This window comes from Podarcis pityusensis (genome assembly GCF_964106645.2).
Source record: "Podarcis pityusensis genome assembly, chromosome: 3".
NCBI lineage: Eukaryota > Metazoa > Chordata > Lepidosauria > Squamata > Lacertidae > Podarcis > Podarcis pityusensis.
Genome location: NC_138026.1, coordinates 64,606,960 through 64,620,298, shown reverse-complemented (window position 1 = coordinate 64,620,298; position 13,339 = coordinate 64,606,960). Strand labels below are relative to the sequence as shown.

The following is a 13,339-nucleotide window of genomic DNA, read 5'->3' as shown; positions in this document are numbered from 1 at the left end:
TAGTATAAAAGTAATGAAGGGGATAATTTTTTAACCCATTCGCCACTGGAAATTTTTTTTGGCTTCAATTAGCCCACAGCAGTGACCTGTGTGGCTCCCAATGCAGTCTACACATTTTCCCAGGTGTGTGTTTGTGTGGCCACTTTTGCAAAGGAATATAAAACACTTCATCCAAATAGTTATTGATAAGGGCATCTTGACACAGATATTTACACCTAAACATGGTTCTCACCAGAACTTCCAAATTCTATTCCTATTATTAATAAATGTATGTACTTAACATGCATATTTCAACATAAATCTCTAAGCAGTTTATGTATGTCAACAAAAATAAAAACTAAAAATGCAGTAATTTCATATTCAAAACTGTTGCTAATAGTAATAAAAGTAAATTCCATATTTTAAGTAACAATTGATTTCAGAACCATGTAACTAAGCACATAAATAAAATATATACCATATAATTGAAGCCTATACAAAGCACCAAAATACATCAAAACACAACATCAAAACAAAACCTAACTGCAGCATATATCAAGAAAATCTCATAACTATTACAAAGAAAAACCCTAACACATGATAAAAAACAAGAATTCAGGAGCCATGCTGTCACCCCCAATCGGGAAGCATTCACACTCTCCTTGCACCACACCATCCACTTAGTTCTCCCTTCAATAAAACAAGCAACAACCAATAGGCATGCACAAAAAGATAGATCTGTTGAATAAGAGCACTTCAACATTAGGAAGTCCAATGAATAAGCAAATAAGAAAAAGAAGAGGAGAAACAAAAAAGCTATCTCTCACTCGGAGCAACACAACAACACTTTCTGTACCTCACTCAACCTAGGGAGATCAAAGTCTTTCCCAACAAAATATTACAGTGTGAAGTCGGACATAGCCACTAATGCACCTGACACCTCACATTGTTTTACAAACTATTAGCATCCAAAACAGAGATGCTAAGTGAAATAAGTTAATGTTAAGAAACAATTCAACTCTTAAACAATTTGTTTTTTTCATTTCCAAGCTTTAACATACCTTGCCTTCATCCATTGGATTGTCACTAATATGGACAACAGGTCCTGGATGAGACTTGGATGACCTGAAAATATAAACAATATCTATTTTTTACAAATTAAGAACAGGAATGGGGGCACACAAAATACACAAATATCGACACAAAGAAGCAGGCACCAATGTCAATGAAAAAGCCCATGCTATGTAGAAGCACATAATATTACAGACTAAGAATGTCCAGTTAGAAAGGACTGAGGTACTTAGAAAATAATGGTTTTACCAATTTAACAGTTATTGTAGTAGGTACAACTCAAACTATTATTGTTAATAATAGCTCCTGCTGATGGGACTCATTAGGTGCTGTCCGTGATATTGATTCTCAGTGTGTAAACTCAGTGTCAGAGAATTAGAAGTCTTTAAAAGAGAAACCTTTATTTTTAAAAAAGTACAAAATTGTCTGAGTATTCCCAAAACTAAAAAATGTAACAAAGCACATTTCTAATCACATTTATGAACAACAAATCACAACGGGTGACAGAATTTAAGACTAATCAATACTTGTTAGTGGAAAACTGCTTCATAATTTGGTAATGCCAGACGGATAAACTTCCATGAAGTATTACAGAAAATGCCTATTAAATGAAATTATATATACATGCAAGTCCAGGGTTCCATGGCACTTGTACTGATGGAAAATATCTGTGAAAGATTAGTTATCAACTTAACTAGTAAAACTTCAGGGTCCATAAAAATATTTATATTCTGAAAACAAACTGTAACAATTTCACAAGAATGGTTACTCAGTGTTTAAAAAGAAGCAGCTATGAACAGTAATAGAAATGGAATGACAACACAGAAGCTAGAAACTAAGAGCACTCTCAGCATTCTCAGGAAATAGATCAATTCGCAAAGCACTCTGATATGATTATATTTTGATGTACAGTGCCAGTTTAGAGATTTCCAGAGACCTATTTTAAAACAGTGACTGAGTGATTTTTTTCTCTGAGTTTAGAAATGCAGTGTTTCTTAAAATTAAATAGTAATATTTATTATTAATATTTATATATTAACAGGATGACTTGTGCAATTGGAATAGTAGTCAAATCTACAATCTAACTTGTAATTAGCTTTCTTTCAGGTACTATCTCTAGGAAATACATAAAGAAATTTTCAGGGAAGATTCCATTGTGTTTGAAACTAAGATTTGAACCAAGTAAGGCCAAGTTCACACATAATGCTACGCCAAAACATGGCTATGTGACAACACATGAGCATGTAGATACTCACAGTAAAAACAGTGGCTGCTTCTTTTCAGTTTTCCCGCTGCCAAACTACAAGAACCAAGAACCCAGGTTCACACAAAATGCTAAGCCAAACGCTGAGCTCCAGATAGCATGACAGCAGAAAGACTAGGGAAGGAGTAATCAGCCACAACTCTTTTCCTGTGGGTGCCCATGTGCTCTGACTTCGCTAAGGTTTGGCATAGTGTTACGTGCCAATCAAGTCTCTGTCCACTTTACTGAATGCCCCCTCCCTCAAATACTTTTTGCTATTGCAATGGTTCCCAATTAGCTAAGTATTGTTTTTGAAAAATCAAGCCATAGAACCCCTACTTTTGAAAATGTTGATATCTCCATGGTAGTTTTTGTTATGTGAATGGTTCCATGGACTCCCTGGGTGGGTTACATGGACCTCCTGGGGTCTGTGGACCACCAACTGGGAACCACTGGCCTACTGGAAATCTTTTAAGATATTCATCCAGCACAAAGTTAGCCTGAAATACTTTGTCATTGTTTTTACTAAAAGTAAATCAAAACACACGTGCAAGGTTACGAGCTCTTCAGCTACAGATCTGTCAAATTGTTCTATGTAAAGTGCCATAGATTAGAGAAATCAACATTGATTTAGGGTAGAATAACAATTTTCAAAAGATCTGCATCACTGTATTTAAATCAGCCACAATTCTAGGCTTGACAGGACTCTCAAGCCTTTCTTAAAAAGCGCTTAAGCAGAGAGGCTTCAAAGATCCATATGGCTGCAACAAGTGACACATTAGGTGCTGATCTAGCACTTACTAGATCTACCTACTCAAGTTAGGTGGTAAAGATGTGAGAGCACACATGACTGAATTCTCTTCCATACAAAACTTCTCTCAGACATGTGAGAAGAGCTGTAGCTTGGTATTTTGCCAAACATCTAGCTCAGTTGTCTATGTAAAGGAAATGACTTGCATGCTGAAACATTCAGCTCCATAAATGCAGCAGTACAAACCAGACAGAGCTCTGCTACTTGAGTGAGATCTTGACTGTATTTTCCAAACTAAAATTAAACCAATAACCAGGTGACCCTCACAATTAGAAATGCTAAATATGTGCTCTATTAAATTGCTACCAGGAAACCAGTCTCACAGTACAATTATTGCCATGTCTACTCAGAAGCAAGCCTCACTGAGCTTAACACAACTCATTTCCAGGTAAGAATCAATATTTTCTGGGGGGTTTTCTTCAGGAAACATGCAAAGCAACGTCGCCTATGAGGGTCTAACAGCTGATGTGCTATGCTTTCACGATGACTCAGGCTGATACCAACTATGAAAATCTTCCCCTGCCCCAAGACAAATGCATGCATGAATGAAACAGACTAAAGCAATTAAGTCACACTTTTTTCTTCTACCCAGTCAGGGCATAGATAATTATTGATTATAATCAATATCTACTGGAATAATCAAACTTGAACAATAAAGGGCAACTTAGCCTAAAACTTGGGGGGAAATGAACAATTGGCTATGCAGTATTGTTGCATTAATCAGATCACTAATCAAACTCTCTCCCCTTCAGGCCCTCCTACAATCAGCTCCAGAGGGTTGAAGGCGACACCAGAGCAGATTTTGGGAGTGGAACCTCAGTAGTTCAGCACTGGATACCACAAAATAAAAACCTCCACAATAAGACTGCTGGCTCCTAATACATAACCTGACACCTAGCACTTTCCCCCCTTTAGCTCCATTTTTTCCCTTGTTCCCTTAACCACCTGTAGTAAAATCAGACAAATTTACTTATTACACCAAGAAAGGAATCCAATGATCCAAGAAACTGAACAAAAGACACTGGCTTCAGGTGATAATGCATGTCAATATGAAATTATGGAATAGGCTTCCTAAGTGGAGGACTTCCCATGGAGAATGGAGGAGTAGGAACAGTCATCAAAACCTTATGAACAAAATTATTGGGAAGACAATGCTACTAATGAAAGGGTGTTAAATTACACCTGAATAGGCTACTTGTAAAGTCCTTCAGTGTTTTCACAAATTGCTGTAAAATCTATTTTAAGGGTGGCACGGTGTGTGGGCTGTCTTTAAAAACTGGCAAGATAATGGACCCGGTCCAGTGACTGAGACAAGACATACTGTTGACAAAGTTCACAGTTCTGAGTCCCAACATATCAACTTGACTCAAAAGTCTCCATTTTGTCTGGAAAGGTCTAACAAATTAGAAGTGTATTTTTCGGTTCCCACATTATACCAAATGGAAAAGAATATTCCAGCCCTCTACATGCTGGCCTGGGAACTCACGGGTTTAACAAAAGCAAATGGAAACTTTTATCTTCCTCCACTTCCTAATTCAATCAAGACAGCACTATCACTTATCAACTGGCTACTAACAGGATATTAAAAAATCTTCTTTGTTCACTGATAAATCATCTTTCTAGGACTACCTTAGTTCTTCATGTTGTTCATTTCTAATATAGCTTAGTTTGGTTTCAAAAGAGCGGCCTTACTAGGATAAACTCAGTCTAACTGAACCCTGGAGCTCCTGGTTTTGGGTGCCTGCCTCTGACACTAAATTCTTCTTGGGCTTACTACTGTCCCTTCTCATTCCCCTCCTTGTCTGGTCTGGTCTGCAAAAGTTAACCTATAAATTGCCTTTCGTTTTACTCTCCCTCAGTAAACCTTTTAATACCCTCCAACATTTCTCCTATGAAAATAGGGACGTCCCATTCCATAATGATAATTTTACTATTATACCCTAGCCACTCTGGGCGGCTTCCAACATATATAAAAACATAAAAAAACATTAAACATTAAAAAAGCCTTCCTTATACAGGACTATATGAAATCAGAAACTGGGACGGCTTCTCTAAATCAGGGATGTCCCTGGAAAATAGGGACACTTGGAAGGTCTGCCTTTTCTGTTGAAGCTCTGATACAATCTCTGTTGTTCCCTTCCCAAGTACCTTTTAAAGGCACCCCACTACCAACAGAAGGGGTGTCAAGAATTAAACAGCAGTCTAATACTTCTCTGGGTAATTTAAAGCAAATTGGAAATAATTTTTGCTTCCTGACTGTTAAACAATGGGAAAAAGTTGAACTGCTAAAAATGATGAAAAATAGGGAAGGCAGCCAGAAGGCACAAATAATGTGTTCGGTTCAGGTCTGATAATCAAACCAATTCCTCAACTCAGAATTCTTTAATTCTAACTGAATATCTTGTATGTATTGGGCTACAGTTAGGGTTTTTTTTTTACAAGAACCCTGAGATCCACTAAGAAAGCCTGAAGCATCATCTCTGACCTAGAATAAAAAGATGTGCTCTTGTTTATTTTGAAAACATGCTAGTTTCTGGGCCAACTTGAATGTACTGACAGCAGCCTATCCTCTTGCAGATGAGAGCCTGGGACACAGGACACAATGCAGAGAGCCTCCCTCACCCAGTGCTACAGTCATATTTTCTCTTCACAACTGGTGTTCCCGAATACCATTTTTTTCTGAACAGTAAGTTTCAAAGGGATATAGAAACATGTCCCAAGCCAGTCTGATAAAAATATACTTACTAAGTTAGGCAGCAACATGAATCAGTCTCAACTCACTTGCTCTTCAATAACTTTTTGTTTTAAAAATTACATGAGAAGTGAGTTACATGAGAGTGGCTCTTTCCATCTGGCAAGCTAAAAAGGTGACGGAATGATTGCCATAGTCAAATTCTCTGTGTTCTACATCATATGACTAAGGCTGTAATCCTACAGCTGGCTACACTATGGATCACATGCATGATCCAATGAATGCAGAGAGACATACTATTTCTGAATAAACCCATAGGATAGCAATGTGCCACATATTCTAACAGGAGTATTAATTTCCCAAGAAATTTCTACCACTTTAGCCAACATAGGGAGACAGCCAGTTAAGTGACTGAGTAGATCCATGGACACCAATGCTTTTTGTTATTTAAATTCATTTTATTTTAATTTGTCTACACTGAGTATGACTAATGCTGGGTATCATACATATACACATAACAGGTCAGAAACCAGGGCTTCACAACCAAAAAAAGAAACACATCAACATTTTGTGTGTTGTGTCAATTGAGAATATAGTTGCCAAAAAGAATGATACCCAAATAAATTACATTTATTTTAAAGTACACCATACTCACAGTTCAATGGCTTTATTCCACATGATGACATAGCCTGAGAGAGAGAAGGACTCCACATTAACAATGTGTATATTTCCTCTTTCAGTGCCCACATACAGCCATTTACTCTGGAACGGCATATGGCAAAATGTTATCCTGAAAGAGAAAACATAAAAAATTGAATTAAAAAATGTACCTTATCTAAACCCTAAAAATGACGATAAATATCACGGAAGGCACACTATTGCACTTCATGTCTAGAGTTTATGCTCACAAAAGCTTGTTTAATTCACACCCAGGTAAATCAATTTTTCTCTAACTTAAGTCTCTGCTTTTCAATAACAGATCATTAGTTCTCAACCGTATCGCCAAAACAGTTTTATGAATGTGTCGTTCTGTTAACACATGCAACGGGAACACTAGCTGCTCATCTGCAACACATATAGAATGCTAGGTCTCTATTCCTTTAAAATGGGATGAAATGGAGAGCTGTTCCTATCCAAACATGAGAAATAACAAATGAAACAACTTAGAAAATCCATGATGAATGATTCTGCAAGAGTATACAAGACATTTCTGCTCTCACAAAAAAATCAGAGCTAAAGACAACCACTTAGCCGAGAGAGAGAGAGTCTCTTTATTTTACTTTGATAATGGAGAATATTTGTAGAATGGACTCATTCCATAAAAAGAAATCTGAAGTGCCCACTATTCTGAATTTGTTTCAAAGATCTGCTGTGCAACAGTAATTTCATCCATAGCCACTCTCGGTTTAGGTCAGAGGATATCTGTAAGGCACACGGATCCACATTTCTCACAACTTTCTAATTTATTGTCAAGTACTGAGAGCAAACTACTATCCAAGATCTTTACTTTCTCCTTCCTTAAAAGCTGCAGTTTTGCCAAATAGCATTCTCTAGAGAATGTAATTTATAATTGCAATAAAGGGCATCACAGACTTTGTAGCTGGATACATAAAAAATGACATTATTTTGGCTATAGGGACGTGAGAATCTATGGCAGAACCACCATCAAATCCAGACCCTTACTAGGGAAAGCTCTAGGGCTGGAGGTCCTCTAGGGGAGAGAGATTGTGGGGGGAGGGGAGGGCTTTGGATACAGGGAAGGATATTATCTCTCTCAACCCCCCACTGACACACACACCCTTTCGCTCCCTACCAGTATAGCATGGATGGTGTGATAGCCATGAAGGTTCCCATGGCCACATTGAAGAGACCTGCATTGGCAGACCTTCTCCATCTGCAGAAAAGGAGGAAGACAATATCCAGGGCCACAGGAGAATATCCTAAAATGCTTAATAGTAAGTAGAACTCACATTCTGTTTACTATTGTTTATTTATCGTCTTCAGAAGAAAAGCTTGATCTTGTCTTGGTATTTCGGGACATGGCCCAGACTAACAAAATAGAATACACCTAAAGTGGAAGTGCTACAGCACAGCCATAATCCAAGTAAACATTGCTAAACACCTATTGAATCTAAGCACAATTTGCATAATTACTTAACATAAATGTCTTAATAGTTAAGGAAGGTCACTTGAGAGGCAATTTGCAGATACATGCAAAGGATTTCCTTTGCTAGTTGTAGGCCATATGTCTCCTCTGATAAAACTGTCAAAGCTACTTAAGCAAAACCTTTATCATGATTTGTAAAACTTAGCATAGTGTGTAACAATTAAACAAACTTGCACTGTTCCCAAAAAGAAGTTCATTGTAAAAATCTCAAATACTGATGCTTCAAGTGAAAAGCCAATTCACTCTTTTTCTAATTCATTATTTTAATCCAAGGTTTATAATTTGCCAAAAGAGTTGTACTAATTTATATCTGTGTCAAGCTATTTATTTCAGCCATACTGTTTTTGTTTTTGTTTGTTATTTAACTGGTTATTTAATGATGTATGCCACCTTGGGCAATTTTCTATTTGACAGGTGGCCTGGAAATATGGTAAATAAAAAGGTAAGGAGGAAGATTATGAAGGAGATCCACATATATGGCAGGTCTTTTTCCAAACAGCTGCCACATGATGGACTTGGCAACACAGTCTGGCCATAAAGGTTGAAGCTACCCAAGGCCTGCTGAAATAAAATGGCTAAAATCTGTTAATTTTGACACAGACACTTCCTGGAGCATATTCATCAAGAAATAAACAGGAAAGAAAACCTGAGAAAACAGATATCTCTCTCCCTTTTCCCAGACAAAATTATACAGCTGGGATGTCAGAATCCTACTATACAAGAATCCCAAGTAATCCTGTGGATGCAATTCCATGGAGGTTGCAATGTCTGCTTCAGCACATCCACATTTACTACTGCTACTTCCCATTGGTGATTCTTGCAACTGCAATGGCTCAGAAATGTGTAGTTGTGTCCATAGCTGTACAAGGCAAGACATTACTTTTTCCACACAGCTGCTTTGCATAGAGCAATTTTGCCAGCTTCTAGGTAGCAACAATGTAAAAGGTATTAACAAACAAATCTGCTTTAGTTCTATAACCAAAATGTAGGCATTCACCTTTTTGTGTCACTTAAAGGTGTGCACAGTCCAAATGTTCTACAACCACCATTTATGTGCTCCCCACAATAAATGCTGCTGGGGTGACTATGCAAGGGCCTGATTAAATCAGGAGATTAACCATCCTATGGTTTCTTAATATGTATTTTGTTCCAGTACATTCAATGCCATCTGGAAGACTAGCCACCCAGGGATTCAAGACAACAGAAAAAACAGAAACACATTATGCTTTTTGTCTAGGTATGCCTAGACAAATTATCTACTATTGGCCAGGCAGATAGGAAAGAATATGTGAAAACATCAAAGAGATACGGGCTTTACAGAATTGAAGCATAAAGTAGAATGGTGAAAGACAAAAGAGTCACCCTGTTCAATAAACAATGTACTTTAGAAATTAAGTAAGACTTATTTTGGAAGAAATGACACGGCATCACATCTTTAGGAAGCTCGGGAATTTCTTGAAAGGCGACAATGGAACAAGAATGCAAGGCTATGCCTTATATTTGGGCATTGCTACATCTATTTTGTGAAATTTTCTCCCTCTGGACATCTGGCATATATCTATGATGCTATGCCTTAGACCAGAAGTTCCCAAACTGTGGTCTGCAGAACATTTATTTAGATGGTCTGGTATATCCATACAAAGTATTCATATTGATTTTTTTTAATTTCTTCTATTATTTGTTATGTTGTTATCTTATTGTAATACAAATTGAACTGCATTGTCAAAGGTATGAAAAGGCAACAGAGCTCCAAAAGAATCAACAAGGTCTACTCCCAATAGTTCCCTGTTTAGATTACCCACTACAGTAAGCATGGATTTCCTTCTCAGGCCTAAAAATGGACTAAATGGACAATTTGTATCCACCCAGCACTGAAATGGCACCATCTCTTGAGCTCCTCATGGAAACAAATAGTGAAAACTATGGTTTAGTGAGATGTCTGAATGGACACACCAGAAAACTACCCAGGCTCCAAGAGTTACATTTAAGAGGGAAAAGGCTAGTTTGGAACATGAAGCATTATTTTATTGAATGCACTTTAATATAGACAAGAGCTTGCACTTAATGTTTTAAATTTAACATTAAGCCATTATGTTAATAACTTATGGGAGTGCCTGGTACGTAGTAAAGAGTATTTTAATTGATTTATTAAAAATGCATAGTCAAGCATTTATGATGCATCTTTTTAAAAATCCATGTACAGTGTTAGTTAATGGAAAATACTGTAAACTAGGTCACAATTGCACCTTTTTCTTCAGCATTCTTCCTTCATATCAGTTCACTAATGTTTCTTTAGAGTACTAAAAGTATAACAAAAGTTGCACTATTTAGCTAATTCTTCAGGACATTAAAGTGTTCAGAAGAAACTAAATTAAAGGATATTCTCACATTCTTTGTGAGGAAGGAAAACATAATCTCTGAGTTAAGAGAATGAAGTTGCCACACTGTTTAATTTTGGCACTAAGTTCCATGCTCTGTTTGACAGCGAAAAAAACAAAGAGACAAGAAGAAGAAGAAGAAGAAGAAGAAGAAGAAGAAGAAGAAGAGGAGTTTGGATTTGATATCCCGCCTTTCACTCCCTTTTAAGGAGTCTCAAAGCGGCTAACAATCTCCTTTCCCTTCCTCCCCCACAACAAACACTCTTGTGAGGTGAGTGGGGCTGAGAGACTTCAGAGAAGTGTGACTGGCCCAAGGTCACCCAGCAGCTGCATGTGGAGGAGCGGAGAGCGAACCCGGTTCCCCAGATTACGAGACTACCGCTCTTAACCACTACACCACACTGGCTCTAGAAGCCTCTAATCTTATCCTTTCTTAGTGACATGAAAAAACAAGGCTTCTCTCAAGGAAAAATGTTTAGGCGTATGTTTGGTAGACTTTTCACTCTAAAATTTTAGCTCTTCTTGTAAATTGGTTTGCCACACTTCCTAAATTGCTAGTAATCAAGTGTTACATTTTATCTATGTTCCTAGTGTAGAATATTGGTTTACCATGACAAATTCATTTTCTGCAAGGGATAGAGGGGGCCCTTGGATGGGCTGTCCCTCCCACTTTCTACACTAGGCAGGCAAGATTATAAAAACTGCCGGCATTTAGTCTGAGTGGGCTTGGTTTGTAAGTGCCACAGCTAACAGAATAGCACCCCAAGAATAACAAGGCAACAATAAAAACAGAACAAAGTACAGTGGTACCTCGGGTTAAGAACGTAATTAACCTGAAACTGTTCTTAACCTGAGGTACCACTTTAGCTAATGGGGCCTCCCGCTGCCGCCGCACAATTTCTGTTCTCATCCTGAAGCAAAGTTCTTAACCTGAGGTACTATTTCTGGGTTAGTGGAGTCTGTAACCTGAAGCGTCTGTATCCCTAGCTACCACTGTAGCAATAGAAACAAACAAAACCATAAGGGGTGAAGAATAGCCCATGGAGCTCCCTGCCTTGCAAGTGACTGCATTGTATTGTACTGGCAACAGCACTTCTCCCCACTGCAGTGACACCAATCACAGGGTGGCTCAGATCCCTTCCATTCCCAGCTGAAAATGAACTTCTCACAGTAAGTCCATATTTTTGCAGTGGAGGAGGAATATACCAAAGCAATCTCCAGTCAGGTAGGTATGCTGTAGCCTGGAACCTACTTACAAACTATGTGTTACAATACACACCAGTCAAAAGATGCTTCAGCAGATATATACACATTTTTAGCTTGTGGCTGCTCTGCAAATGTCCCACAATGGAATGTCCCACAACGGAACATTAGACCCAAAAGCAGAAGACGAAGAAGCACTTTTTTGTAGAATTGGCAGCAACCCCACCAGGCACAGCAGCAGCAGAAACATCGTAACACTTGGAGATACACTTTAATCCATGATAACTACATAGCCAACAAAACCTTATTTCCCATTGTATTGGGCTGGACAGAAACAAGCGGGTAATCTATTGACTAAAGTCTCTTGTATGCTTAAGCTATTTGTGTAAGGCCCAGCTGATATCCAGGGAGTGCCACTTATGTTCCTTGGGAAATGTGAGCTCCAGACAGCACCAGCTCTATGGGAAATACCGTAAATGAATTTACCTTGGACATATATGCTGAGCCATGCAAAGCACCACTGAGTCCTCAAGAAAGATACACAATTCCATAAGTGCTGAGGGTGCCCACAAGCTCAGATCCCCCAAGGACTGATGTTACTGACACCAGAAAACAGCACCTTTCAGCTCAACCACTTCAGAGGCACTGTGCACATGTGTTCAAAGGGTGCTTTCATCAGGAACTTAATGAAGACCCCAGGTGGGATAGCAATGAACTGGAGATGGCTTAAGCAAAGCCTTCCCCTGTAAGAAGCACTCAGCGTAGGAGTGGCAATCCAGGGATGCTCAAGCAGCACAAGACAGAGCAGAGCATAATACTACGACTATCTACTTCAGGGTGTTTGGAGGCAACCCCTGATCAAAGTCTGACTGCAGAAACACAGGCATCCCTTCACAAACCCTTACATGTTACCTAATGAATGCAGTATCTTCAAGTTCTACAGTATGCGCCAGAAAGGTAACCACTACACTATTGTTGCCCCTTCATGGATCACTGCCTTGTCGTGGTGAAGGGGCCTGAATAACTCCAAGAAGCTATGAGCTATGCCATGCAGGGCCACCCAAGATGGACAGGTCATAGCCAAGAGTTTAGACTAAATGTGACCCAGCTTGAGAAGGAACTGGCAAACCACTCCAGTATTTTGCCAAGAAAACTCCATGGACATAAAAAAGGAGAACCTTCGAGAAGAAAGTGAGAGTTCCCAAGGCATGCTCTGGTTCATGGGGTTACGGAGAGTCAATCACGACTAAGATGACTAAACAACAACAACACTATTGTTGTAGCCTTAACATTCTAGGCCCCTTCTTTCTATTGCCAGAAGAGTCACAATCACCCTAGATCTGGGTGGACTGTGTTCCTGACCAACAAGATCTCTAGGCACTGAAAGAGCTCACCATCTTTCCTAAATTATTACAACCAGTTTGGACTGTGTGGAACCAGAACACAACCACAAACACCATCTCTGTTCCTCTCTATCTCTAGATGATTGAATCTTCCCACAGTCTCTGACTAAAATGCATTCTGGTGAATTTTATAATCAATGTATGTGAAATCAGGCTGAGAAGACAGAGATTAAGTTGGTTATTCATGCCCTTTTGGGTGCACCAACTGTACAAGATCCTATCTTCTGCAATTAACGCAAAACCTTCAGTTGTTCCTGCCAAAGGTGAACAGAACCTGCCAAATAATCTTACTACTTTAGTATTGAAAAAAAGGAAATAAAAGGAACTGCATCTGCCGGTCACATTTGCTGACAGCAAAACAATTACAGCTGTGTTTTTAAGGGTTATTGTTG

General features: G+C 38.6%; 1 protein-coding gene across 5 annotated transcripts in view; it reads right to left on the bottom strand.

Moving 5' to 3' along the window:
* Positions 1-13,339, bottom strand: part of STXBP5 (syntaxin binding protein 5) — a 117,463-nt gene that overhangs the window by 74,221 nt on the left and 29,903 nt on the right. For all 5 annotated transcript variants that reach the window (XR_013983974.1, XM_080998554.1, XM_080998555.1 and 2 more), the window contains exons 5-6: positions 6,452-6,586; positions 1,041-1,104 (exon numbers count right to left, since the gene is read on the bottom strand). Coding sequence is in view for 4 of the 5 variants with exons in the window: in XM_080998554.1 (XP_080854680.1) it covers positions 1,041-1,104; positions 6,452-6,586 (199 nt within the window). In the remaining variant the exon portion in view is untranslated. The remainder of the gene's footprint in view (positions 1-1,040; positions 1,105-6,451; positions 6,587-13,339) is intronic.